The sequence below is a fragment of the Mercurialis annua genome, linkage group LG1-X (genome assembly GCF_937616625.2).
Source record: "Mercurialis annua linkage group LG1-X, ddMerAnnu1.2, whole genome shotgun sequence".
Lineage (NCBI taxonomy): Eukaryota > Viridiplantae > Streptophyta > Magnoliopsida > Malpighiales > Euphorbiaceae > Mercurialis > Mercurialis annua.
Genome location: NC_065570.1, coordinates 55805658 through 55830399, shown reverse-complemented (window position 1 = coordinate 55830399; position 24742 = coordinate 55805658). Strand labels below are relative to the sequence as shown.

The 24742-nt window shown below is 37.2% G+C and overlaps 5 protein-coding genes across 7 annotated transcripts; 3 read left to right on the top strand and 2 right to left on the bottom strand.

Annotated features, from left to right (window-relative positions):
* Nucleotides 1–6296: 6296 nt before the first annotated feature.
* Nucleotides 6297–9004, bottom strand: LOC126677534 (chloroplast processing peptidase-like). Its single transcript, XM_050372210.2, has 6 exons — nt 8607–9004; nt 8352–8414; nt 8197–8262; nt 7434–7520; nt 7120–7187; nt 6297–6687 (listed from the first exon to the last, which is right to left on the bottom strand). Exons 1-6 carry the CDS (start codon nt 8832–8834, stop codon nt 6618–6620), a joined length of 582 nt encoding a protein of 193 aa, XP_050228167.1. The 5' UTR covers nt 8835–9004; the 3' UTR covers nt 6297–6617.
* Nucleotides 9005–10238: 1234 nt separating this feature from the next.
* LOC126685381 (uncharacterized) lies at nt 10239–12538 on the top strand. Its single transcript, XM_050379557.2, has one exon. It carries the CDS (start codon nt 10287–10289, stop codon nt 12432–12434), a length of 2148 nt encoding a protein of 715 aa, XP_050235514.1. The 5' UTR covers nt 10239–10286; the 3' UTR covers nt 12435–12538.
* A 451-nt stretch (nt 12539–12989) lies between these two features.
* Nucleotides 12990–14504, top strand: LOC126673399 (uncharacterized). Its single transcript, XM_050367538.1, has one exon. The coding sequence runs from the start codon at nt 12990–12992 to the stop codon at nt 14502–14504; it is 1515 nt and encodes a 504-aa protein (XP_050223495.1).
* Nucleotides 14505–15200: 696 nt separating this feature from the next.
* On the bottom strand, nt 15201–22825 carry LOC126685365 (uncharacterized). 3 transcript variants are annotated; one of them, XM_056104129.1, is made up of 9 exons: nt 22660–22825; nt 18461–18567; nt 17631–18376; nt 17446–17533; nt 16969–17364; nt 16621–16881; nt 16335–16541; nt 16052–16255; nt 15201–15974 (listed from the first exon to the last, which is right to left on the bottom strand). In XM_056104129.1, exons 2-9 carry the CDS (start codon nt 18563–18565, stop codon nt 15348–15350), a joined length of 2634 nt encoding a protein of 877 aa, XP_055960104.1. In that variant the 5' UTR covers nt 18566–18567; nt 22660–22825; the 3' UTR covers nt 15201–15347. The 3 variants fall into 3 exon arrangements, with proteins under 3 accessions (XP_055960104.1, XP_050235509.1, XP_050235508.1); XM_050379552.1 differs by lacking the exons at nt 15201–15974; nt 16052–16255; nt 16335–16541; ... (3 more) ...; nt 17631–18376; nt 18461–18567 and adding exons at nt 19396–20322; nt 20413–20850; nt 20931–22043 and having other exon boundaries at nt 22660–22814; XM_050379551.2 differs by lacking the exons at nt 15201–15974; nt 16052–16255; nt 16335–16541; ... (4 more) ...; nt 18461–18567; nt 22660–22825 and adding exons at nt 19396–20322; nt 20413–20850; nt 20931–22202.
* Nucleotides 22826–23844: 1019 nt separating this feature from the next.
* On the top strand, nt 23845–24336 carry LOC126673393 (uncharacterized). Its single transcript, XM_050367527.1, has one exon. The coding sequence runs from the start codon at nt 23845–23847 to the stop codon at nt 24334–24336; it is 492 nt and encodes a 163-aa protein (XP_050223484.1).
* Nucleotides 24337–24742: the final 406 nt, after the last annotated feature.

Sequence of the window (24742 nt, the reverse complement as noted above, 5' to 3'; positions counted from 1 at the left end):
AAAATCACATGGTTTAACAAAAGTATATAGTTTTGATATAATATATCGAAACTACATAATTTTGATATGAGAAACTTATAACCTAATATCTTTGAACAATTAATTGTTTTATTTGTCTTTAAAATTTTATGTTGCTTATATTTTTTTATTTATGTTTGAATAATATTTTATTGGATTTGTCGGTTATATTTTAGTATGCGTTTGCAAAAAATCATTATTAGGTATTGTTTTTTATAAAAAACTTTAGTTCATATTTGTGTTCGCTTTACGGCTAAACGAATCGAGTTTGTGTTCGTTCGTTTAGCCGCTAAACGGACAGGCTTATGAACGAATTCATTTAGTACTTATCGAGCTTGTTCATGAGTGAGCTCGTTTAGTACTTATCGAACTCGTTCGCGAGCTTGTTCGTGAGCTTGTTCGCGAGCATGTTCGTTTAGCGGCTAAACGGACGAACACGAGTTGATCATGAACACTATAAAATCTAAACGAACCGAACACGAAAGCCTCATTCAAAGCTTAAACGAACATGAACCGAGTATGAACACTTTGTTTGCTAAACAAGCCGAACATGAACAGCCCAAAACTCGGTTCGACTCGGTTCATTTACACCCCTATATAGGCTACTTTGAGTAGACTCATAAACCAGTTTTTATTTTTATTTTAGGAAATCATTTGAACAATGGGATTTTGAGTGGGTGCAGGGCCGAGATTATAGTTAAGAGCAAAAATTGTATATTTTTTTAGGATTTACAGAGAAAATTTTTGGAATAGTTGATAAATGAAAAGAACATAAAAAGATGATGGTTTAGCTTTTTCTAATTAGTCCGAACGATATTTTATTTGATTTTTTTAATTTTTCAATTATTGTGAGTCAAATGATAAAAAAAAAAGTCAGTGAGACCTAATCCAAGTAGTTAAAGCGCTTCAGTGCATTCCTAAGGTTTATGCTTCGAGTCTCAGTAGGGTAAATGATTTAATGCCGATCTAAAAAATGGAAGTTTAAGTGTTTAACTACTAACAATTAACTACTAACATAATTGTATTCTACCTCTGTTAAAAAGAAGAAGAAAAATTTGTCTATCAGCTTCTAAAATAGAAAAAACAACAATTTTAAAAATATTATAAATGAAAAAGATCATAAAAACGATATTGGACGGAGGAACATTATTAACTCTTTAAAATGTGATCCAGCTACCGATCTACATCCTAAGAGGTCTCTATCACACAGAGAAGACGATCATCTTCGCTCTAATAAGTCCTAACTCTGTTTTTGAATTTGAGATCATATCATTGTATTTTTTATTTTTTTAGAAAAAAATGCTAATATTAAAGTATAAGAAACTAATTAATCTATTCACATTAGTTCATCATTCGACCATCACCATTTTTGAATATTTTTGGCCTCACTCAGTTGGGGTAAGTCCACTAAAAAAAGTTTAATTTTTCAAAAATTGTATTTTTTTTCTTATTTGTTTCATTTTTGTCAATCTACTTATCTGAAAGTTGAGGAGTTGATTTCCTTTTAACTAGAAAAATGACTTTCCTAGCAAAACCTAGAGAAGTTCTACTTTCCTAATTAAAATACGATTATATTCTTATATTTAATTAGTCAATTTATTTATTGAGGGTAATATTGTCTTTAAATTTTAATTAATTAAAAATAAAATAGAACTCTCCGGGAAGTTATTAAGCAAAACAAGCAATAAAAATATTGAATTTCTCCACACTAACTTTTTTAACAATTAACTTTTCAGAAATTATACTCTTTTGAACCAAGTGAGTCCTTTTGTTTTTTAGGCTTAATCGCTCCAAACCCCCTCACCTTTAGCCCCTTTTACAAATATATCATGACGTAGGAATTTCTCCAATTTTACTATAATTTGCCCTTTTATGTTTCAATTGTACCCCAAAGTATTAAATTGACCTCTTTTCACTTATATAAAAGTTTAAAATAATTTTTTATTTTTGATATTATTCATAATATTAGGGTCTAATTGAAATATGGACTAAAAATGGATAATTATTTTAAACATTTTCAAGTAAAAAGAAGTCAATTTAATGTTTTAAGGTACAATTGAAATATAAAAAGGCAAATTAGGGTAAAATTGGAAAAATTCTTACGTCAGGGTATATTTGCAAAAAGGGCTAAATATGGGGGGTTTTAAGTGATTAGGCCTATTTTTTTTTAATGAAGGAAGAAAATGGAACATTTGATTTTTATTATGGTATTCATGTTGAAATTTTGATTTTTATACATTATAAACTTGATTTGGGCAAGAATTTTTCAATTTAGGCATTGTTTGAAAAGTGAAATAATATCCTGCACTGGTCTGGCAAATAATAATAATAATAATACCCTGCCAACAATCCATATATGAAACAAAAGATGAATCAAATTGTTACTTCTAGAGGTGGCCATGGGCCGGGTCAGCCCGTGAACCGGCCCGGTCAAACCCGGTCCGGAACCGGTCAAATCCGGAACCGGACTAAAACCGGCCCGGAACCGTACAAAAGTCGGTTCCGGGCCGGTTCCATATTTGTTGAACCGTGAACCGGCGGTTCCGGGTCGGAACCGGCGGTTTAAGGGTCGAACCCGTTGCTAAAAAATATATATTATATATTTAAAATATATATTATATTTTTATCATATAATATATTTACTTTTACAATAAAATATATGTCATATTTGTTTTAGTTAAATTTTTGGTTAATTTTTTAATATATTTTTTTTAAAAATCTTTATTTTCTTATAATACTATCTCCGTGAGTTATTTTATTATTAAATTACATTTTTTAATAATTAAATTTTAATTTTAATTTTAATTTTTTTTAAACCATCCTAAACCGGAACCGGAACCGGAACCGTTCGGTTCCGAACCGTCATATAACCGTCTCTTAGGCGGTTCCGGGCCGGTTCCACTATTTCTTGAACCGTGACCCGGCGGTTCCGAACCGGAACCGCCGGGTTATGAACCGTGGCCACCTCTAGTTACTTCTATGTGTTGGTTGTATTTGATGTCACGGCTGTAGTTTTTAATTTCATAAATCAGTTTGCCTGTGATGGTGAAAATTGAGCGAAGACAACACTTTATTGCATCAGATAATTTATTTTTATTTTCATAAGTAGATCTACGAATCAGGTAGCATGTTGTCTGTTCCATGTCAGGTCATCGGGTTTAGTTTTCGAATATTTCCGAATTTCTTATAAATGTAATTGTTTCATATTCGATGACTTAAGTGGCAATATGCCCCCTCAACTTGTAAGCAATGGATAATTAACACATAAATTAACTTTGTAGGCAAATCAGTACACGAACTTGGTGATTATGGGCAATTTGTCGTTCAATTTGTAAGTTAATTGTCTCTTAAATTAACAATTTGCTCCCTTAACTTATAAGTTAATTTGCTAAAATGGACTAATTGTCCATAATCACCAAATTCGTATATTGATTTGCTAACAAAGTTAATTTATGTGTTAATTCTCTATTGTTTACAAATTAAAGGGGCAAATTGCTATTTAATTCTATATTTGATTAATGAAATTTGATGAATTAAAAAAAAAAAAAAACTTGCGTATGGTTTATGTAAAAGATTGGCATCAAGAAAGAAATTTTAAAAGAGAATCATGTACGATTTTCCACTTTCAAAGATACTTCGATGATCATAAACATTTTAAGATTTGAAGACCTCGTACCTTTCACCACCAAACCTTTGGACCAGGAAGTAAGTTGTTCATATTTTTTTGTGGACGAACATATCTACAATTTCCACTTCTGAAAATCTATTTTCATATTATTTAAATCTAAACAAGTTGCAATCATATCTTTCTAAAACAAATATGGTACTTCATCTTGTTTCTAGAAAATTTTAAAATATATTACAACTTGATTATGAACATTTTTCTTTTTGATGATTCGCAAATGTTAGAAAAAATAATGGGAAATGCAATATTTAAATTTATGCACTATTACACTTTTTTAAAAAAATTATTGCGTGCAACTGTTGTGCCATGTCATTCGTGCAACAAACTAATAGTGCATTAGTCATGTGAAAAATTAATAATAAAAAAACTAAATAACAATTAAAAGATCCCATATCGCAAATGCTCATTTACTTGTTGTAAATATGACATGGCACAATCAATACATGAGATAAACACTCTTTTTAAATTGAGTTCCTCCATTTTCATTCTTATAATATTAATTTATAGATATAAGTTCATCTATCACGGAAATGAAGTGTGTATTTTATGCGCTGTTAGGACGACTGATATTGATTTTTAGTTCGTTTTATTTTTTACTTTAACTTTTTTTGAATTGGATTCTATATTTTTATATTTATTGAAAATAAGTCTTTCAATTTTTTTTCAATCTGACTTGACAATGTTAGCACTTTTTGTGACACAATTATCTAATCTCTACAAATTGAAAAGCGTGGAACTCAATATATATAAATTATAGTGGAAAAAATCTAATTCGAAAATATAAGATATATAGGAATCCAAATACACATTTTATCAAAAATAATTATAAGAATATAAATTTTCTGAATTTTACGTTACAAGGTAAATTGCTTAACAAGAGAATGATTACTAGCCTTGTAACATTTAAAACTTTTATTATGTAAAAGTACAACCGCGGCATATGCTAATTTGTAGGGGTGAGCAAAAAGCGAGTCGAACCGAAAAATCGAATTGGACCGCACCGAACCTAATAAAAAATAGTTAATATGGAGTGGTTTGGTTTTGGATTTTTAAAAATTACGGTTTTTGGATCGGTTTTAGGGTTCGGGCATCGAACCGAACTTCCACCTTGATTTATTTTTTATATACACATATATAAATTATATAAATTAAAATACTAAATTTATTAATATTTAGCATTTATATTAAAATTTAATGTTAACCATCACTAATAATTATTAAATTTAGTAAAAATATTAATTGTAAATATAAATGTAGTGACGGTTTATTAAAAAAGGGTGTTTTTTTATTTTATTTTTTAAAACCAAATAAAACCGATCGGAGTGAACCGAACCGAATTTTTGGTGCACCAAACCGGAAAAAACCGTAACCGAATTACGAAATTTGGTTCTTATTTTTATAGGGGTGGTCGGTTTTGGCATTTTGCACTCGCACCGAACCGAACCGTGCACACCCCTACTAATTTGCACATGCAGTTCGATCATTTCGAAATATAAAAGGGGGAGAAAAAAATGAGAGAAGGGTCATCTAGATATGTGAAAGAATTAACGTTGTATATTTTATTTATTAAGATCAAGTAAATCTATATATTAACAGTTTTAGGTCAAATCACAAATGTATTCAAACATTTTTTATTATTTCATATCGATTTAGATCTATTGATCTAATTAAAGCGAGTTTTTGGTTTGATTGATCTTTTTAATCAAATTATATGTCCACAAATACATATTATATAGTTTATAGATTCCATTTCTCAGTTTATGAAAAAATATCAATTGAATATCATATGGAATTTATTCTTGATCAAACCACACGATTACCATTAGGATGAGTATCAAGCAACGAAATATAAAGTTCAGTTTCATTAGAATTAGGCATATGGGAATTTTTAGAGCTCGTACAATTATTATTAATTGAATTGGTTATTTCATTGCCGTAAATGTAATATTACAGCACCCTCGGCCCGCAGGTTAATTGGTATGTTAACTTAGTGAATGTTTGGTTCAGCTTTCGGTGGAATTTTTATTTTTGCTTTTCAAAAAGTTTCACTCAAGCGTTTGGTGAATTTTTTTTAAAGACATTTTAGAGTTTTTTAAACCTCCAACAGGTGCTGGTTAGAAAAATTCCATTTTGAATTTTTTTGACAACTACTAATAGTTGTTTTAATAATTTTAATTATTTAGACAAAATTATTCTTACTAAAACATATTATTCTTATAATATTTAAAATTATTAAAATTATTTTGAAATACTTAATCATTTATAAATTATATAAAATTATCTAATATGGCAAGTCTAGAAGATGTCATTTCCGCTGGAGAATAACCAGCTGCTCCAGCAGAAACCACCGCAAAATGACCAGCCGTTCCAGCAGCAACCACCGCAGATCATGGATACACATGGTATGTTTGGTTTAGTTGTTTAATGCAGCTGGTAGCCGATACCTGTTCATTTTAGTATTTGGTAAATTTGATTGAGTTGTTGAAGTTTGTTAGTTAAATTACTAACGAACCGACAAATCCATAATATGCATGGTTGCAACGTTCTCATCTTAATCTCTATTCTCATAACTTATCCTCAATAAAACTCACTCTTGCTTTTCTCCGAGGATATTAATCACTTATCCTATCAATCCTTGTATGACGACATTATAGCAGGCCGTATGGCATTGCAATAAAATTTGCTAATGTTATATTTATGTGAAAACAATAGTGGAATTAAATACATGTATAGTCCACTTAATCTTCTAACAATCAGTTGGAAAAATGTTCTGCAATCTAACAATGAATAACAAAGAGACCAAATAATTAAACAATGAATAAACCTGTGTTAGGGACAGGAAGTCAGCAACCAACTCCATGAACTTGAAGCTGCTACCAAGAAATACGCTACATGGTCATGACCATGTATGGGGTCATCTGTTTGAAGGCCTGTGACAGCACATGACAAATTTTCCGATGATACTCTTGGTCGGAAGGGTTCCCCTGGTTGTTAAAACCAAACACATATGAGCATTTAAGAAAGTGAAAAGATACAATTCTACTGCAAAATACATACATCTCAACTGCTTACATACTCATCTAAGCATTGCATGAGTTTTGTTTGCAAACTATACGAACATTCTTATAGATTTACTGTCCCAACAAGATAAGGTTTGAATGTTGATAAGCATAACAGAAATGTAGAAAGGAAAAACGGTGAAATGAAAAATGACGAAGCAATAATTTTTTACAAAGTTCCTCTGGAAATGGAGTCAGGACATTGAAATGTAGGTTATAAGAAGTATTTGTACAACATAGTTGATAAGCAGAGGTCGTACTAGTCCTAGTATAAACACTACTTAACATTTTAAGTTTGAGAGCATCACAGGGATTTTAATAACAGACTACAAACATGGTGAATGTACAGAATTGTACCAGACATGGGAGTCGTAGCTGTTGTTGCGGTTGTCACCCAATACATAAACATGACCTCTAGGCACATGCTGCAAAACCAATAAATGGTAATATTAGTAATGAAGCTATATATGATAATGCATTACACATTCTAAGCTATTATAACTCAAACAGGACAACCAATTAAGAATATAATTTTACCATCTACAGCTTATATTTAATCCAAATCAAATGGTTAGGAAATATAATGGTGTTCAAGAATCACAGAATGCATAAATACGCAAAAGAAATGCAGTAATACGGGAATATAAAGAGGAAATCAATAGGGAGCGCACATTTAACTCTGATGTGTATGTTGGTTTCTCTGCAATGAAATCTTCATTCTGAGCTATTCCATTGACATAGAGCGATCCATGATGAACCTGTAAGTTGTTAAAGCAGAACATCAAGACAGCTGACATTAATAAAGTTATTGTTCTTAGTCATAAAAGGTTTAGTAATATGCATAAGATGTTTCACCTTTTCAATTATAATCTGAAGGAAATTGACCTTAAACAAGGCAGCAACAAGGTAACTAAAGAATATAACAATTTATTGGGTACAACTAGAGCTGTGCAATCCGTTCAAACTGAATCAAATCAAAGTAAAACAGAACAGATCGAATCAATTTTACAAAAAAAATTGACTTTTAATTCATATCGAACATAATCGAATCTTTTGGTATAGTTTAGTTATTCGGTTTGATTTGGTTTTTGCACACATGTAGATACAGCACAAGGGTACTTAAAGAAGCAGTTGGACAGCGACCAAAATAAGAAAGTAATAGTAAATGGCAAGAGTTATGGTAGTTGTCTCCAAATTCTTAAGCATATATCCATTGTCTAATAAAACATATAGTGTAGTGAATTATGTTGCACAGAAATTGAAATTCTGAAACGAGAAAATGCTGAATAAGCAAACCAGGAGGCAATATGTTTACAAGAATATGTTATAAAATTTCGGAGTTCCATAAGCATTTCCAGAATTAAAAAGAAATACGAAACACAAGGTTCGACAAATTTCCGTTCCATAAGAAGTGAACTAAAGATATCGTTGTACCTGAACCGAATCTCCAGCTTTTGCTACAATTCTCTTGATGAAAACATCTCCCTCTCGGATTCCAGGCTGCCAGAGACAATTACAAAAGAGTTAAGAGTACAACATTACTTAAAAGAAACTGGAATTAGAATCATTCGATTTAAAAGTAGACAAACCTGTTTGGGAGCTCGGAATATGACAATATCATTGATTGCAGGAGCTCTGATATAGTACGAGGCCTGACAATTTAGGAAGCAAAACCCACTAAATTAGAAGCAAATTATTGCTAGGATTGAGTCTTCTTAATTCATCTTCAATTACTGGGTTTAAAGAATACAGCCAAAATCAAAGATAATCACAAAAATCAAAATATCTGAAGCTATGATCATCAAGAAGACAAGATAACCAGTAAATTAAATGAAGAAAATCACCTTTTCAATAATGACACGATCACCGACGCGAAGAGTAGGGTACATGGAAGAAGAAGGAATGAAACGAATCTCAGAACACATAGACCATAAAAGAAACAAAATAAAAAGCCTGAAGAAGCCATCAAGACCAGGCCATTTGAGAAACCCCAAGCTCTGACACGGCATCCATCTTAAAGAAACCAGAGTTAAAAGAAAGTGATACAATGCTGATGGTTTCAAGAAACTCATTTCATCAATTCTTGAAAATTAGAGAAGGAATTGGCTATAAATTTAAGGTTCTTGAAATGGGTTGTGGTAGTGTAGTACTATATTGACCAGGTCGTTAATCTTAGTGAACAAGTTTCCACAGAGAGAGGGTATTTGTGTCTCTCTACTTTTTACTTTTCTTCTGCTCTGTTTAAGGAGCCGTCGCCTTGTTTCTAACAACTAATACTATCACTCTCACTTAACACTTAAACACTGGCAGTTAAAATCACTTGAAACTGTTTGTAATTTATTGAAAAATTACATTAGAAATTATGTCAATGGTGATTAAATTTTTACAAATCTGCTATTTCAGTATCTAACTTTTTTTGAAAAATAATAGCAAACAAATACTTTTACTGTTTTCTCATCATCAGTTTATCAAAACAATAAGAATAAATCTTATATTTACTTAAATTAATATTGTCATTTGATGATGTTGTATAAAATTAACAGGGATAATGTTATAAATATTCATAAACTATACTTATTTTTTCAATTTAATCAAAAACATTAAAACGTCTCAATTTTATGTAGGAATTTTTTTTTTCTCAATTCGATACATGAGGTCATAATATGATGACGTGATTGCCAAAAATGATGTCCACCTCAACAAACTGCTATTTTATTGTTAAAGGATAAAAATAGCTTTGTAGAGCTTTGTTTGGTGTTGAAATGCTAAATAAACGCGTGCATCTTGTTCCAAACAAGCCCATCATCAGAATTCATAAATGAAACAAAGGCCACACTATTAATACACAAAACAACAAACTCATCATATCAAATATTCAAACGTACCTTTCTTCATTATCATCCATCCAATCCAAGGATACAAATTTGCCACCTCTACCTATCATTTACCAATCACCACCACCAAGACAAAAGGTATGCCTCACCCTTGAATTTATCACAATTTTTTTAAAAAAAATCGATAGTTTTTTAAAATTTATCACGCTCATTTGAGTTTGTAAGTCTATCAAGTAAAGGCCTGTTTAACATTCAACAACCATCATAAAGGCCTGTTTATAGTCATTTTATTATAAATACTACTATTGCTGCTATTAATGTCACTTTAATTCAGAACATGAACCAAATCCCTTATTATCATCAACGAAATTGTAAGCTTGTTTATAAATTATAGTAATAAGCATTAGAAGAATATATTGGAATAAGTTTTAAAAATTATAAGATTTGAACTTTTTCATCTTTTGTGATAAGTTCAGGATGTGAAAAAACCCTTCCTCGCCACCACAACCACTAAGTTGACAGGCCCCGCCTTTTGTGTATGGATATAGCCACGTATGCAAATGTCACAAACTTTGGACCCACCTAATCTCCTCACAACGTCATCTCTTACAACACCCATGGCCGTGACTTTACCTTTTTGGTCATTTTAAAAGTCGTCTTCTCAGTTTGTACAGAGAGCTAAAAGTAGCCATGAAAGCTCGAACCAGTTTCCTTTTTCGTTTCATATTTTTACTATCTATTATACTACCCAGTTCATCGGAAGGCCACGTGTCATCATCATCAGGTCGCAGCAGCATCGTCTTTGCCACGCTAGGGAGCAGATCGCTTAACGCTTTTGATATCTTCACTCTCCCTACTAATACTAATTACCCACCGAACGAATTACAAATCACCGACGGTAAATCAATAAATTTCAACGGTTATTATCCTTCTTCTTCATCATCTGCCACTCTGCTCTCTCTCATACCCAATCAAACCCTTATTCAGTACTCCTCATCTCCACAAAACTCAGACTCTATCGGCCTTGTTTATGTCACCGAGCGCGGCGGATCAACTAATATTTACTTCGATTTACTCTATTCTGATACACCGGGAAGCACCAGATCGAGGTCTGCTCTTGAGATTATTCCACGTCTGCAAGTTCCATTGCTGAAGGACAATAACGTTGGAGTTTCATTCAAGGATAAGCCCACTGTAACTGGAGACTATCTAGTCTACGTGTCAACTCATGAAGACCCTGGCAAGCCGAGAGCAAGCTGGGCTGCTGTTTACTCCACCCATTTGAAAACCGGGTTGACCCGGAGACTTACTCCTAGAGGACTCGCTGATTTTAGCCCTGCGGTGTCTCCCTCAGGTATTTATACTGCCGTTGCTTCTTATGGCGAGAATGGTTGGAATGGTGAAGTTGAAGAACTCAGTACTGATATCTATGTATTCCTGACTCGTGATGGGTCTCGCCGAGTTAAAATTGTTCAACACGGTGGCTGGCCAAGTTGGGTTGATGATTCAACGTTTTACTTCCACAGGAGAAGCCAAAACGATGGTTGGATAAGTGTTTACAGAGCGATTCTACCGAGTCATGGTCCGATATCGATAGACTCAGTCATTGTCCAACGTGTTACCCCACCGGGTGTTCACGCCTTCACTCCAGCTGCTTCTCCAGGTAATAACAAATTTATTGCAGTAGCCACGAGAAGACCCAATTCCGATTATCGTCACATAGAGCTGTTCGACATTGTTAAGAAAGAGTTTACTGAGTTAACTCGGTTGGTCATGCCCAATGCTCATCACTTTAATCCATTTATCTCACCCGACTCAGCTAGGGTCGGTTATCACAGATGTAGAGGTGCTTCTAATGATAAAAAGAGTAGCACCCAATTCATGTTGGAGAATTTAAAAAGCCCAGTACCTGAGATTTCACTTTTTAGAATTGATGGGTCGTTTCCTTCTTGGTCACCTGGTGGTGACAGAATCGCTTTCGTTCAATTTCCGGGCGTTTATGTTGTGAACCGGGACGGTTCGAATCGGCGTCAGGTTTATCCCAGTAATGCATTTGGTACTATTTGGGATCCGGTTCGTCCTGGGATTGTGTACACTAGTGGCGGTCCTCATTTTGCTAGCGAGAGTACTGAGGTTGATATAATATCCATTGATGTTGATCAAGTGGGTAGTTTTAGAAAATTAACTTCTGATGGTAAAAACAATGCATTTCCTGCTATTTCACCTGATGGGAAATGGATTCTTTTTAGGTCGGGTCGAACCGGTTACAAGAACTTGTATATTATGGATGCTGTTAAAGGCGAGAATGGCGGACTCTATAGGTTGACAGAGGGTCCGTGGAGTGACACGATGGGTAGTTGGTCGCCGGATGGTGAATGGATTGCTTTTGCTTCAGACCGTGAAGCTCCAGGTTCGGGAAGCTTTGAGTTGTTTCTGATCCGCCCGAATGGGACAGGATTGAAGAAGTTGATTGAAAGTGGATCGGGTGGGAGAACTAACCATCCTTATTTTAGCCCTGATGGAAAGAGCATTGTGTTTACTACAGATTATGGCGGAATATCTGCAGAACCAATCTCAAATCCGCATCAATTTCAACCTTACGGAGAGATTTACACAGTTAAATTGGATGGCTCCGATTTGAAAAGGCTGACTCAGAATTCGTTTGAGGATGGAACCCCTGCATGGGGTCCGATATACATTGAGCCAAAAGATATGGAATGGGCAGGATATGGACCACAGTGTTCGTTTGACGATTGTCATTGGCTCAGTGAGATGCCTAGCCGTAGATTTGGATTTGAAATGTTGCAGTCGAAAGCATCGATGCAGTGCATAGCTTAGGTTACTTAAATAAGCATTGTAATGTCCTTTTGTAATAATATGCGTACTTTCTGTAAAGATTATGAAGTGAAATAATAATGTCAATAATGAGATGTTTTGTCCAATTCAGTGTCATCATGTTGTGTTAATTTTTTTTTCTTTTTTGAGAGGATGCTGTGTTAATTTATGTTACTGAATTATGGATTTGAGAAAGTTAATAGTTATGCAACTTTTGAAGATGTAGAATAGAAATAGAAATTGCTCGCAATAGAGCCCAGAAACATCCATGAAATAAGACCTATAACATTATCACATAAACTAGCAGAGAGTATACTGATATAGTGTTATATTTCCACATCTCTCTTTTCTTTTTGTGGTCCTTATTTTCCCTTATCCAATTATAACTTTAATTTACCACAAATATATAATTAATTATCATCAACCATAAAACTTGACACCTAAACAATAGTCATTTATTATCAGTTAATTGAATGCCCCAACTGATCAATAAAAGCAGGCAGCAGATCAGAAACTTTACACTCACGTCACAGCAGAAATAGCAGTGAAATTGAAAAAATGTTTGCTCTTCTCTATTTGTTGCTAGCTACATCAAACGCTTGGGCAGAGCATGAACCACCACCGGAAAGCACCACCATACTCTTCACTTCACTCGGCAGCCGATCAGTTTACGCTTTTGATATCTTTACTCTCCCTCTCCCTATAGCTGATGACGACACACCAAATTCCTCAGAAGAACTTCAGATTACCGACGGCAGTTCAATCAATTTCAATGGCCATTTCCCTTCTCCGTCATCCTCTGTCTCGCTTCTCTCTCTTTTACCCAATCAAACCTTCATTCGCTTCCCGGAGGAACACAATTCTGCTACTATCACCGTCGTTTACGCCACTGAACGCGAAGGGTCATCCAACATCTACTTTGATATCGTCGATTATGGTTCATCGCGAAGCACCACATCAGGGTCAGAAATTGAAGTAGCTCCACGTGTCCAAGTGCCATTGTTGAAAGGCAATAACATTGGAGTTTCGTTTAAGGATAAGCCAAGTGTGACCGGAGATTGTTTGGTTTACGTTTCCACTCATGAAGACCCTGGAAAAGCTAGAGCCAGTTGGGCTGCTGTCTACTCTACGCAGCTGATAACCGGGTTAACTCGCCGTCTAACTCCATATGGAATTGCTGATTTTAGTCCTGCAGTATCCCCGTCGGGGATTTATACAGCTGTAGCATCTTACGGAGAGAGGGGATGGAATGGTGAAGTTGGTGTATTGAGTACTGATATTTATATCTTCTTGACTTGTGATGGCACTCGTCGAGTTAAAATTGTCGAAAACGGCGGTTGGCCGAGTTGGGTGGATGATTCGACACTCTATTTCCATAGAAGGAATCAAGAAGACGGTTGGATAAGTATTTACAGAGCCATATTACACAGTCATAATCCGTTTAAAACTAACTCAGTGGTTATCGAACGAGTCACCCCGACGGGTCTTCATGCATTTACTCCAGCTACTTCTCCAGGTAATTACAAATTCATAGCAGTAGCTACAGGGAGACCCAATACAGAGTATAGACACATAGAGCTATATGACCTTGTTAACAACCGATTTATTGAGTTAACTCGGTTAATATCCCCACAAACTCATCATTTTAACCCTTTTATCTCGCCCGACTCAGCCCGAGTTGGGTATCATAGATGCAGAGGTGCTTCTACAAACAAAAAGAGCAGCACCAAATTCATGTTAGAGAATTTAAAAAGCCCGGTACCTTATATATCGCTCTTTAGATTCGACGGTTCGTTTCCTTCTTGGTCTCCGGAGGGTGATCGAATCGCTTTTATAGAATCCTCTGGCGTACATGTAGCGAACATGGATGGTTCCAACTGGCGTCAAGTTTATCCTGGTTATGCATTTCCAACAATTTGGGACCCGGTTCGACCGGGGGTTGTTTACACCAGTACCGGTCCTCCGTTTGCGAGCGAGACTAGCCAGGTTGATATAATCTCAATCAACGTGGATCAAGTAGGCAGTTTTAGAAAATTGACAATTGACGGTAAAAATGGGTTTTTGACACTTTAGTGTCTAGGAGGCACAAAAATTCCATTTTTGTGCCTCCTACCACCGGCCCGCCATCTCATATGGCGGGCTGCACTAATTTTGCACCAGCCCGCCATATGAGATGGCGGGCTGGTAGCTAATTACGGGGATTAACTTAATCCCCGTAATTAGCACCAGCCCGCCATCTCATATGGCGGGCTGGTGACTGATCCCCAATCATTGGGGATCAGCCCAATGATTGGGGAGAGAGTTAATTATATTACTCTCTCCCCAATCATTTGAAACTGATTGGGCAATAATTGCCCAATCAGTTTATTTTTTTATAAAAAAAAATTTCATTTTTGCAATGAATTGTAATTTACGTTAACTAATTTCGAGTTATTTTCGGAGACTTCCGAGCGTTATTTTATAAAATATATTGTCATTTATAATTATTGTTTGAACCAATCTAAATTTAAAAATTTAAGTTTGACATCAATTTTGAAGATCTTACAAATGTCGAATAAAGTTCGAGTAAAAATGAAAGTCGTAGATGGTGGTGCGGACTATATTAATATCCAATTTATTTTGAGTTAGATCTATTTTAATTATGTGATTTTAATAGTTAAATTTGCCTAATAATGTAGTATTTGATTAATTGATTATATGTTAAATTTTAGTAATTCACGCTTTTAGTAAAAAACACGACATTGCTATGCTATACTTTTTAAAAATAGATTAACAAATTTAGGGTTTATGATTTTGATTGTTATGAAGTGTTTTTACTGTTTTGTAAATAATTATAAAAAAGCCATACAAAGAAATTAAAATAAGTAAAATAATCAAAAATATATGGACAACAATAAAAAAAGCTATAAAATACAACTACATGTTTGTTCTATCTGGGGTCCGTAAGAGTGTCCTCAAGTTTCGACCCCTGTTCTGACGCCGACTCATCTGGGTATGAGTCAATGGCCGATAAGGTCTGAGATCTGGGCCGGAGCTGTTGTCGTCGCTACCACTTGGACTGACCACATCGTCATCCTCGTCGTCAGGAGCCTGTGAGGAGGGGTTCCCTAACCCCAGGGAAAATGAAGGAGGCGTCATGTTAGCAACATCACCAAGTGGAGGTGTGGGAGCCTGCAAATTGCTCACCCACTCATCAGTTAGAGAAAAATGCATCTGCGATGGGCTCTGAGTTGGGCGGGGAGAGGAGGAAGGCGGCTGTGGAATGTACCCCTGAAGAAGCTGGCTAAAACCACCTACTGCAGGCGTTTGAGGATAGGACAAGTTCTCTTCAAATAGTCCTCCGTACTGCTGGGCTGGAGGTGTCTGTGTCGGGGGTGGTTGCTGAAAGGGGGTAAAAGCGGAACCACGGTAAGTGGAGAAGTCCTGCGGTACTGAATAAGACGAAGATGGTGGCGCCTCGGGCTGTGAAGAGGTGCTTCCATAGTGCTGTGTATACCCAGTATACCGCCGAATGAAGTCCTCGGTATTCCCCTGATAATCGACCTGAAAAAAAAACAAATTATGTAATTACGGTTATTGATGTTATAACTAAAAAAATGTAAATTCAAATTCTAACATACCGGTGTGGCCAGAGGGTCCGGCGTGGCCAGCGGAGTAATGTAAGCGGTCTCCCCAAACCATGGGTCAACATAAGGCACAGAAGAAGGCGGCAATGAAAAAGAGGAAGACGGTGGGCGCTGGGGCTGCGAAGATGTGCTACCGTGGTGCTGCGTATACCCGGTATACCGCCGAATGAACTCCTCGGTATTCCCCTGATAATCGACCTGCAAAAAGAAAAAAAATAGTGCAATTAGGGTTACTGATGTTAGAAGAAAAAAAATGTAAATTGGAATTTAACCGTACCCGTGTGTCTAGAGGGTCCTGTTGCGTGGCTAGCGGAGTCGTGCCAGCGGTCTGCCCAAACGATGGGTCGACATAAGGCATAGAAACAGGTGGTACTAAAAAAGAGGAAGCCCGTGGCCCCTGGGGCTGCGACGAGGTGCTCCCGTACTCACGCGCAGACCCGTAATAACGCCGGATAAAGTCCTCTGTGTCCCCGTGAAAGACGACCTGGACATAGAAAAAGCCAGTTGGTCACTGTAATTAAGGGATGTAAATTATTAAATTGTCCATTGAAATTGAAACGTACCGGTGGGGGAAAAGGGTCTGTCGGGATCTCACGGGTCGGCTCTGGCTGTCTGGGTCTGCCTCTACGACGTCCTCGTATGCGCTGTACATCCACGGTCGGCGGATCTATCTCTGGAATAGCGTCTGGCGGAACAGCAGGGTCTGGCGGTGGCCCGCTGACGTTCCGCCGGTCTTCCCTAGTGGCTAGCTGAGAAGTGCGAGCGTAAGTCCGAACAGTGGAATCCGCCTCAGACTGCAAGCGGATCCTCTCCATGGTATCGCGCTGTAAAAAGTCAACGTAAATCGTCAGGTGTTATACATTATTGACAAAAATACGTAAATGAAAAAAAATATTAGCATGACTACGTACATGAGAACCGAGCTCAGCCCCGCGATGGGTAATCCATCTCCTGCTCACTAGCCTGTACCAGTCCATGTACTCTGAATGAAAGTGCGGCGGATGCTCGAGTACACGCCCATGTACCACATATCTCTCTCTAGAGTCCCAGATGTCGATATACTCACTGAAAAGCGCCTGGAAGTCTGAGCTCCCACGGTATTGGACGCCATGCATGATGGGTTGCTGTAAGGGGGCCTCCGGAATAGGCTGAACCAGTCCGAACTGCTGAAGCACCCTGTCTGGCTGGTGCCACTCGATAATGTGGAAGTAGATCAGTGGGACGCGTGCACGCCAGAAATGGGACCCCTCGAAACAATATGACGGTAGCTGACTGATAATCAGATCGGAGTATGGCTGCCAATCGATCTGCCAAAGTACAATATAGAAGTTAGTTTTTATGAAATATAACTTTTGAAACTGAAATTAAATTTTTAAAAATTCACTCACATCTGAATAGCGCATCTCATCAAGTGCTAATCTCATGGCCGCCAAGTTTTGTCTAGGAACGTCCTGAAAATTGAGGTGACCTGCCCATCTGCGTAAGTCAAATATTTTAAATTGTTAGTAGTTACAACAGTTAACATGTTAAATAAACTTAACTGAAATAAATTTTTTTAATAATAATTATATACCTGTCCCCCAACGGTAAGTGCTGCTGGATGAGACCGCCTCTCAACCTCGGCCTCAACGGCCTGAGTCGCTCGAATGCCCACAGCTGCAGTAGCCAAATGGCCCCCCCAATGTTCTTTCTTCGCTCTGAAATCAAAGTGGACAAGCACATCTCGTGATATAGATGTGCGAGAGTCGCCGATCCCCAGCTGTAGGTCCGCACTCTAGTCAAGTCTTCCAGTAACGGGAGGATCCTCAGTCCAATCTTACCGCTGCTCAAATCCGGGAAACACAAGGACCATATGACAATCAAAAGATAGGCTCTAACGGCCCAGTCGACCTGCTCCTGTCCACCTGGTGCGAGCACATTTTCAAAATTTAGAAATTCCGTTTTTAACCAGGACACTTTCACCTGTCCGGCATTATCCGTACGGCTAGGCTTGTACCGTCTCCCAAGAAGGGGGATGGTGATACTGTTCCAGTCAGACACTGTAGGACCGGTGATAGGAGCCCCATCTATGGGGAGTCCAGTAAGGATTGCTACGTCCTGAAGCGTGATGGTGCACTCCCCCTCCGGAAACATAAACGTATGTGTCTCCGGTCTCCAACGCTCGACTAGGGCAGTGACCAGCGTCATGTCCACCTGGTACTGCCTCATCTCGCTGAGGTACGAAAGCCCTGTCCGGATGACTCCCTCTCTAATGCGGGCATGAAGCTTCTGTAGCGGGGGAAACGACCCCGCAGAACGAGAGCCTAACGCAGAAGTGCCCTGAAATTAAACATGTTTCCAAAAATTAGTTTTGCCAAAACATTTTTGATAAAACATAAAAATGTCAAAAAAAACATTGCTTACCGGATGCTCCCAAACAGTCTGAGACCTGTGATCAGACTGGCTCTGTAGTAGGACCCCCTGAACTGGTCCAGGACGGAAGTAGTCGTGCGCGGCAGGGTCAGCCATACCTGTAAAACTATTTAATTATCAACACTGAAGTATAATTTAAATAATATTCAAATTATGCACAACTATACAACTAACACACCGAAATAATATTCAAATTATGCCAATTAATATACGAATAATAACAACTACATAATTACCAATATCGAAATACAATATAAATAATATATGGGAGTTTACAAATTATATGGGAGTTCACAAATTATAAAACCATTTATAAATTACATAAAAAGTTTGATTTAAATAACGTAATTAAAACATTGGGCACAGCATCTTGGTAAAGTCCACGGGAGATATTTCACAAAATCATCGGAATCGTCTTGGTCGTAATCCTGCAACTCCATAGTATTCCATGACGTAGGGTTTCTGATGTCAACAAACATGTCGCACCAATCAGGAGTATCTTGGTGAATTGCCCTTAGTCGTAGACCCATCACATGAGTTTCAATCTCCAGGCGTTCCATCAGAAATTGTACCGACGATTCCGTGTTTCTTGCAATTGTTGCGGACATCGCTCTTGGTACAGGTATGCAGTGAAAATCACAGTACGCCTCCATCTCGCATCTCACTTCCCACAACCTCCCCCATTCGGGCTCAGGAGACACAACCGCATTTCCAAAATCAGCCAAGTTTTTTGAGTGTCGACCGACAAATATATGCCCGGCTTGTGTCTTTTCCATGCAAGGACGGATTGGGGTGTTTTCAAATGGTCTTTTTTGTCCATACCAAACTTCACAATAGATATCCTCATATTTTTGGACAATTTGAATTGTTGATGGATTTCGACGTCTTGCGGAACTCATACCTGAATATTAAAAAACACGCTCCAATAAATAAAATAACATCATTTAGTATTAATTAAAATAACATCAATTTTTTCTTCAAACATCATTCTAGTACAAGAAAATTGAAAATTACGTATCACATATCTCTATAATTGGTACAAGTTTGAGCAGTGTGACCGGCAATACTACATCTACTACAAAAGTTAGGGCTACTGTCCTCCCTATAGGTCTGGTCCATGTCATTCCTGATCCGTCTGTTTACCGGTCGCCCCTTCGCTCTTATCCTGTTAACATCTGGGATGAAAGGTATCTCCCGAGAAGCAATCCACATCTTGCCGTCAGGTAACTGTTTAAACGGAGTATTCCAGACTTGAATGGCATTCTCGGTTCTATAGCGCCACCCGATGAAGTCGTGGGGGTTCAACTTCTGATCGTGAATGACTGCCATGGCATGGGAGCAGGGCAATTTACGGTGTTGAAACTTTCCGCACGAGCACCTCCTTTTTTTAAGGTTGACCTTCTGAATATTTCCTCCCTTATTCCGCTGATTGTCCTTCTTGGTGGTCACCCTGCAAGTCATGCTGTCCGAGTTATATTTCTTGCAAGTATGGTAGCGGGCCTTTAGCGTTGCCTTTTTGATGTGCGCAATGCAGATCGGAGTAAACATGACGCCTTTGGCGATTAGGTCTTTATACATGTCCCAACGCCGGACAAACGTATCACTGAGCTTGTCAAAGATAGCCTCTATCATTGCTGTGATAGGAAGGCCCCTTATATTCTTCAGCATCGCATTAACGGACTCGGCGTAGTTCGTTGTCATAACCCCGTTTCGTTGCCCTTTTTTGTCATGACACATAGTCCACTGCTCGGGTCTCAAATGTTCTGTGTTGGTCAAGTATGCATGCCCTTCTGCCGATCTCATCCTCATGCTCTCAATGCATGCGTTGTACTTCTTCTCTTGAAAGGCCCGACCTATACGTATGTATGATTGTAATTGTTAGTGGGAGATATTGTACATTCTTTAAAAAAAATCAGGCTTTCATTAGTTTCACAAAATATTACCCGCTTTCTCAGCCAAGTCCTTCAACTCCCTATTTCCAATTAAAGAGTGGAAATTGGCCATTAAATGCCTTATGCAGAAAAACTGATCGACGTCGTCCCACTCCGGACGTCTCAAAACGGAAATTAATCCGGGAGCACGATCAGAAACGATGCAAACCTTGCGATTGCGTAAGACTTGATCTCGGAGATGACCCAGGAAATATTCAAAACTGGCAATGGATTCGGATTCCACGAGCGCAAAAGCCACCGGCATTATATGGTTGTTGCCATCTATCGCCGAAGCTATCAACATGTGCATCTTATATTTTCCGTATAAGTGGGTGCCGTCGATGAATAGAATTGGCTTGCAAAACGGAAATCCGTCCACCATCGGGAAGAACGTCCAGAACATCCGTTCGAAAATTCTACATTGAAGCCCGCCACACTCGGATATTGGGCCTGTCGGAAATGGATATTGTTAGAAATAAATCTACTTAATGTACGCACATTCAAATCCACAACACTAATAGATTTCATACCTTCGCCATGCCAGAACGATCCAGGATTCACTTTCACCACATTATCCATGAACTTTGTCAGTTGACTGTAATTGTATTCCCAGTCCCCATAAACGCTGGAGATTGCCCTCTCTTTGCCGTACCACACCCTTTTATACGGAAGAGCTACTCCGGTAAATTCAAGTAGTCCCGCAATCAACGTCTTGATCCGTATGTCACGCTGACCTAGCACTTGCGTCTTAATATAATTGGCGATCTGAGCAATCCCAAAATTTCGGTGGTGACGAACTGACACTTGCATATCGCATATGTGTGGCCCGATATATTTTGTCAACGTCCATGTGTTGGTTTTCTTAAGAAGTGTGGCACGCAGCCACCATGGGCATATCTCTTTGTGCTTGCAAACGAGAACCAACGTTTTCAGCGTCGTCCGACAACTCTGAAACTCTCTTCCATTGTCCACCGAATAGGTAACAGCACAAGCCCGAACAGAATCTCGGCTCGAGAAAGTCATCCCTTCTTCAAACTCCATCCCCCTCTCCCACTCAACTTTCTGCTTTTCCCATGAGTCCAAGTCGACGTCGAAGTCTTCGAGATCTACACGTCTAACATGTGCCGGCAGTCGGGACTGGTACACTGTATTACCAAGTTCAGCAGCAATGAGTATGTCTTCCATATTCTCCACTTCGGTCTCGTAGTGATCGTGTTCTCCTTCTTCCTCACTGTCCCTCTCCGACTCACTAGAAGCAGATATATGCAGTTGATCAATAGGAATATCTTCAACAACCGCCTTGCGGTACTCCACGTACAACTCTAAAAATCTTAGTGCTGGCATGCGACATGCCTCGGTCTGAATAGCACATACATGTGGGTCGCCCTGGACATCCATCAAGGAATAAGAATATATTTGTTCCCCTTGAAAATGAGGAACCCGAAAATATATCTTACTGATCTCCACCGGGCCCACAACACTGGTTATTGCCGATCCACAAATATCAATCAACTGTTGGAAATTTATTCTTCCAGTCAACGGCACTTGCACATAACTACCCCCAAAATATTCTACTCCGCGGGGAGAGTTTACAATACTACCGTCAAACCGTATCACAAACGACAAATCGATTGTCGTCATTGCTACAAGCATTTGTCATGAATAAATGTTACTCTTATTTCTAAAATTAATTTCTAATATTCACAGGTTACTCATTAAAAATTATAAAGACTATTCTATCTTATTTTTTAAAAAATTAAAAATTAATTTCTAATAAATGTTACTCTGATTTTTAAAATAAAATTCTAATATTCACAGGCTACTCATCAAAAAATTAATAACTACATTATATACTAACAATTATGTCATATTTTTCTTAACAATTAATAACTTTATAAAAAGCTTACTCTAAATTTCAAAACACAAATTCTAGACAAATTGTATACGACATTGCTATGATATATTTTCAAATACTAATTTCTAATTTCTACACTATATTAAAAATTATATCAATTTCTAAAATATAATACTTAACAAGATTCCTATGAAATTTTTTAAACTAAATAAATATTTAAAATAATGTAAATTTTTAAAATTTCTATAACTTCTAACAATTACTAAACTATAATATTTTTTTTAAAATATATTTAATCTAATTCTAACATTTTCTAATCTATAATAAACTCTAACATTTTTTAATTTCAATATTTTCAAAAATAAAGTAAAACTAAATGAATTAAAAATAAGTTACGGACTAACCTCTTGTAGACCTCGTAAAACAGCAGACCGAAAAATAATATGTAGCTCCAGAAAAATATCCGATAAGCTCCACAAAATAAACTCCGTCGCTTCAACCAATTCCGGAAAAATCACTCCGTCAAACTCTACTAAAATTTACTAATTTTTTTTTTAATGAGATAACCACTAAAATTTAATTACAATTTCCTATTTTTTTTCTCTATCTTCTAATTTCAATTTCTAAAATATAATACTTAACAAGATTCCTATGAAAATTTTTAAACTAAATAAATATTTAAAATAATGTAAATTTTTAAAATTTCTATAACTTCTAACAATTACTAAACTATAGTATTTTTTTTAAAATATATTTAATCTAATTCTAACATTTTCTAATCTATAATAAACTCTAACATTTTTTAATTTCAATATTTTCAAAAATAAAGTAAAACTAAATGAATTAAAAATAAATTACGGACTAACCTCTTGTAGACCTCGTAAAATACAGACCGAAAAATAATATGTAGCTCCAGAAAAATATCCGATAAGCTCCACAAAATAAACTCTGTCGCTTCAACCAATTCCGGAAAAATCGCTCCGTCAAAATCTACTAAAATTTACTAATTTTTTTTTAACGAGATAACCACTAAAATTTAATTACAATTCTAAAATTTTTTTTCTCTGTCTTCTAACTTTTTTTTTCTCTATCTTACTAATTTTTTTTCCTCTTTGTCTGAATAGGTGAGTGCTGAAGCACTCACCTATTTAAAGCAAAGCAGCCCGCCATATGAGATGGCGGGCTGCTTTGCTTTAAATGATTCCCTGCAACAGCAGGGAATCGTTTGACTGACCAGCTGGTCAGTCAACTGACCAGCTGGTCGGTCAAATGATTCCCTGCTGTTGCAGGGAATCAGTCACCAGCCCGCCATATGAGATGGCGGGCTGGTGCTAATTACGGGGATTAAGTTAATCCCCGTAATTAGCTACCAGCCCGCCATCTCATATGGCGGGCTGGTGCAAAATTAGTGCAGCCCGCCATATGAGATGGCGGGCCGGTGGTAGGAGGCACAAAAATGGAATTTTTGTGCCTCCTAGACACTAAAGTGTCAAAAACCCGGTAAAAATAATGCATTTCCTTCTGTTTCACCAGATGGGAAATATATCGTCTTTCGGTCAGGTCGTTCGGGTCATAAGAACTTGTATATAATGGATGCTATTAAAGGAGAAAGCGGCGGACTCTTCAGGTTGACAGAAGGTTCATGGAGCGACACAATGTGTAATTGGTCACCAGATGGTGAATGGATTGTGTTTTCTTCAGATCGAGAAGATCCGGGTTCAGGAAGTTTTGAGTTGTTTCTGATCCATCCTAATGGAGCTGGATTAAAGAGATTGTTTCAGAGTGGATTGGGTGGAAAAATTAATCATCCTTATTTTAGTCCAGATGGGAAGAGTTTAGTATTTGCTACAGATTATGCCGGAATATCTGCGGAACCCATTTCCAACCCACAAAATCCTCAACCTTACGGCGAAGTTTACACTATGAAATTGGATGGGTCTGAGTTAAAACGGCTGACTCATAACTCATTTGAAAATGGAAGTCCTTCGTGGGGTCCTATGTATATCAAACCTCAAGATTTGGCATGGCTAGACGGTGGACCCAGACCCGAATGTTCATTTGGAGATGGAATTTGGACATGAGATGACGTGTCCATTGTGAAGCAAAAGATGGTAGAGTGTATAGGTTAATAACTTAATACGATTTAAACCCCAAGGCGTAGATGAGTTGGTAAGGCGCTCTTCTAGCTTAAGTGAGGTCGCGGGTTCGAACCGTACTCATGTATGCAGCCGTTTAAAACTTGGGGCCAGAGTTTGCCTCCCGCAAGGGACCTACACGGCTCGAGTGGGGATTAGTCTGAATGTGGAAGGCTTAAAGGTGTCGTCTCATAGTTGAGACCCGTTCAGGAAACCTCATGTACCCTGTACCAAAAAAAATAACTTAATACGATTTATATAATAAGGTTTATATGGTGTGGTGTAATAAAATGTATTGCAAAGATTACAAAGAGGAAAATAATGTGTGATGACTTATTAAAATTCGACAGAA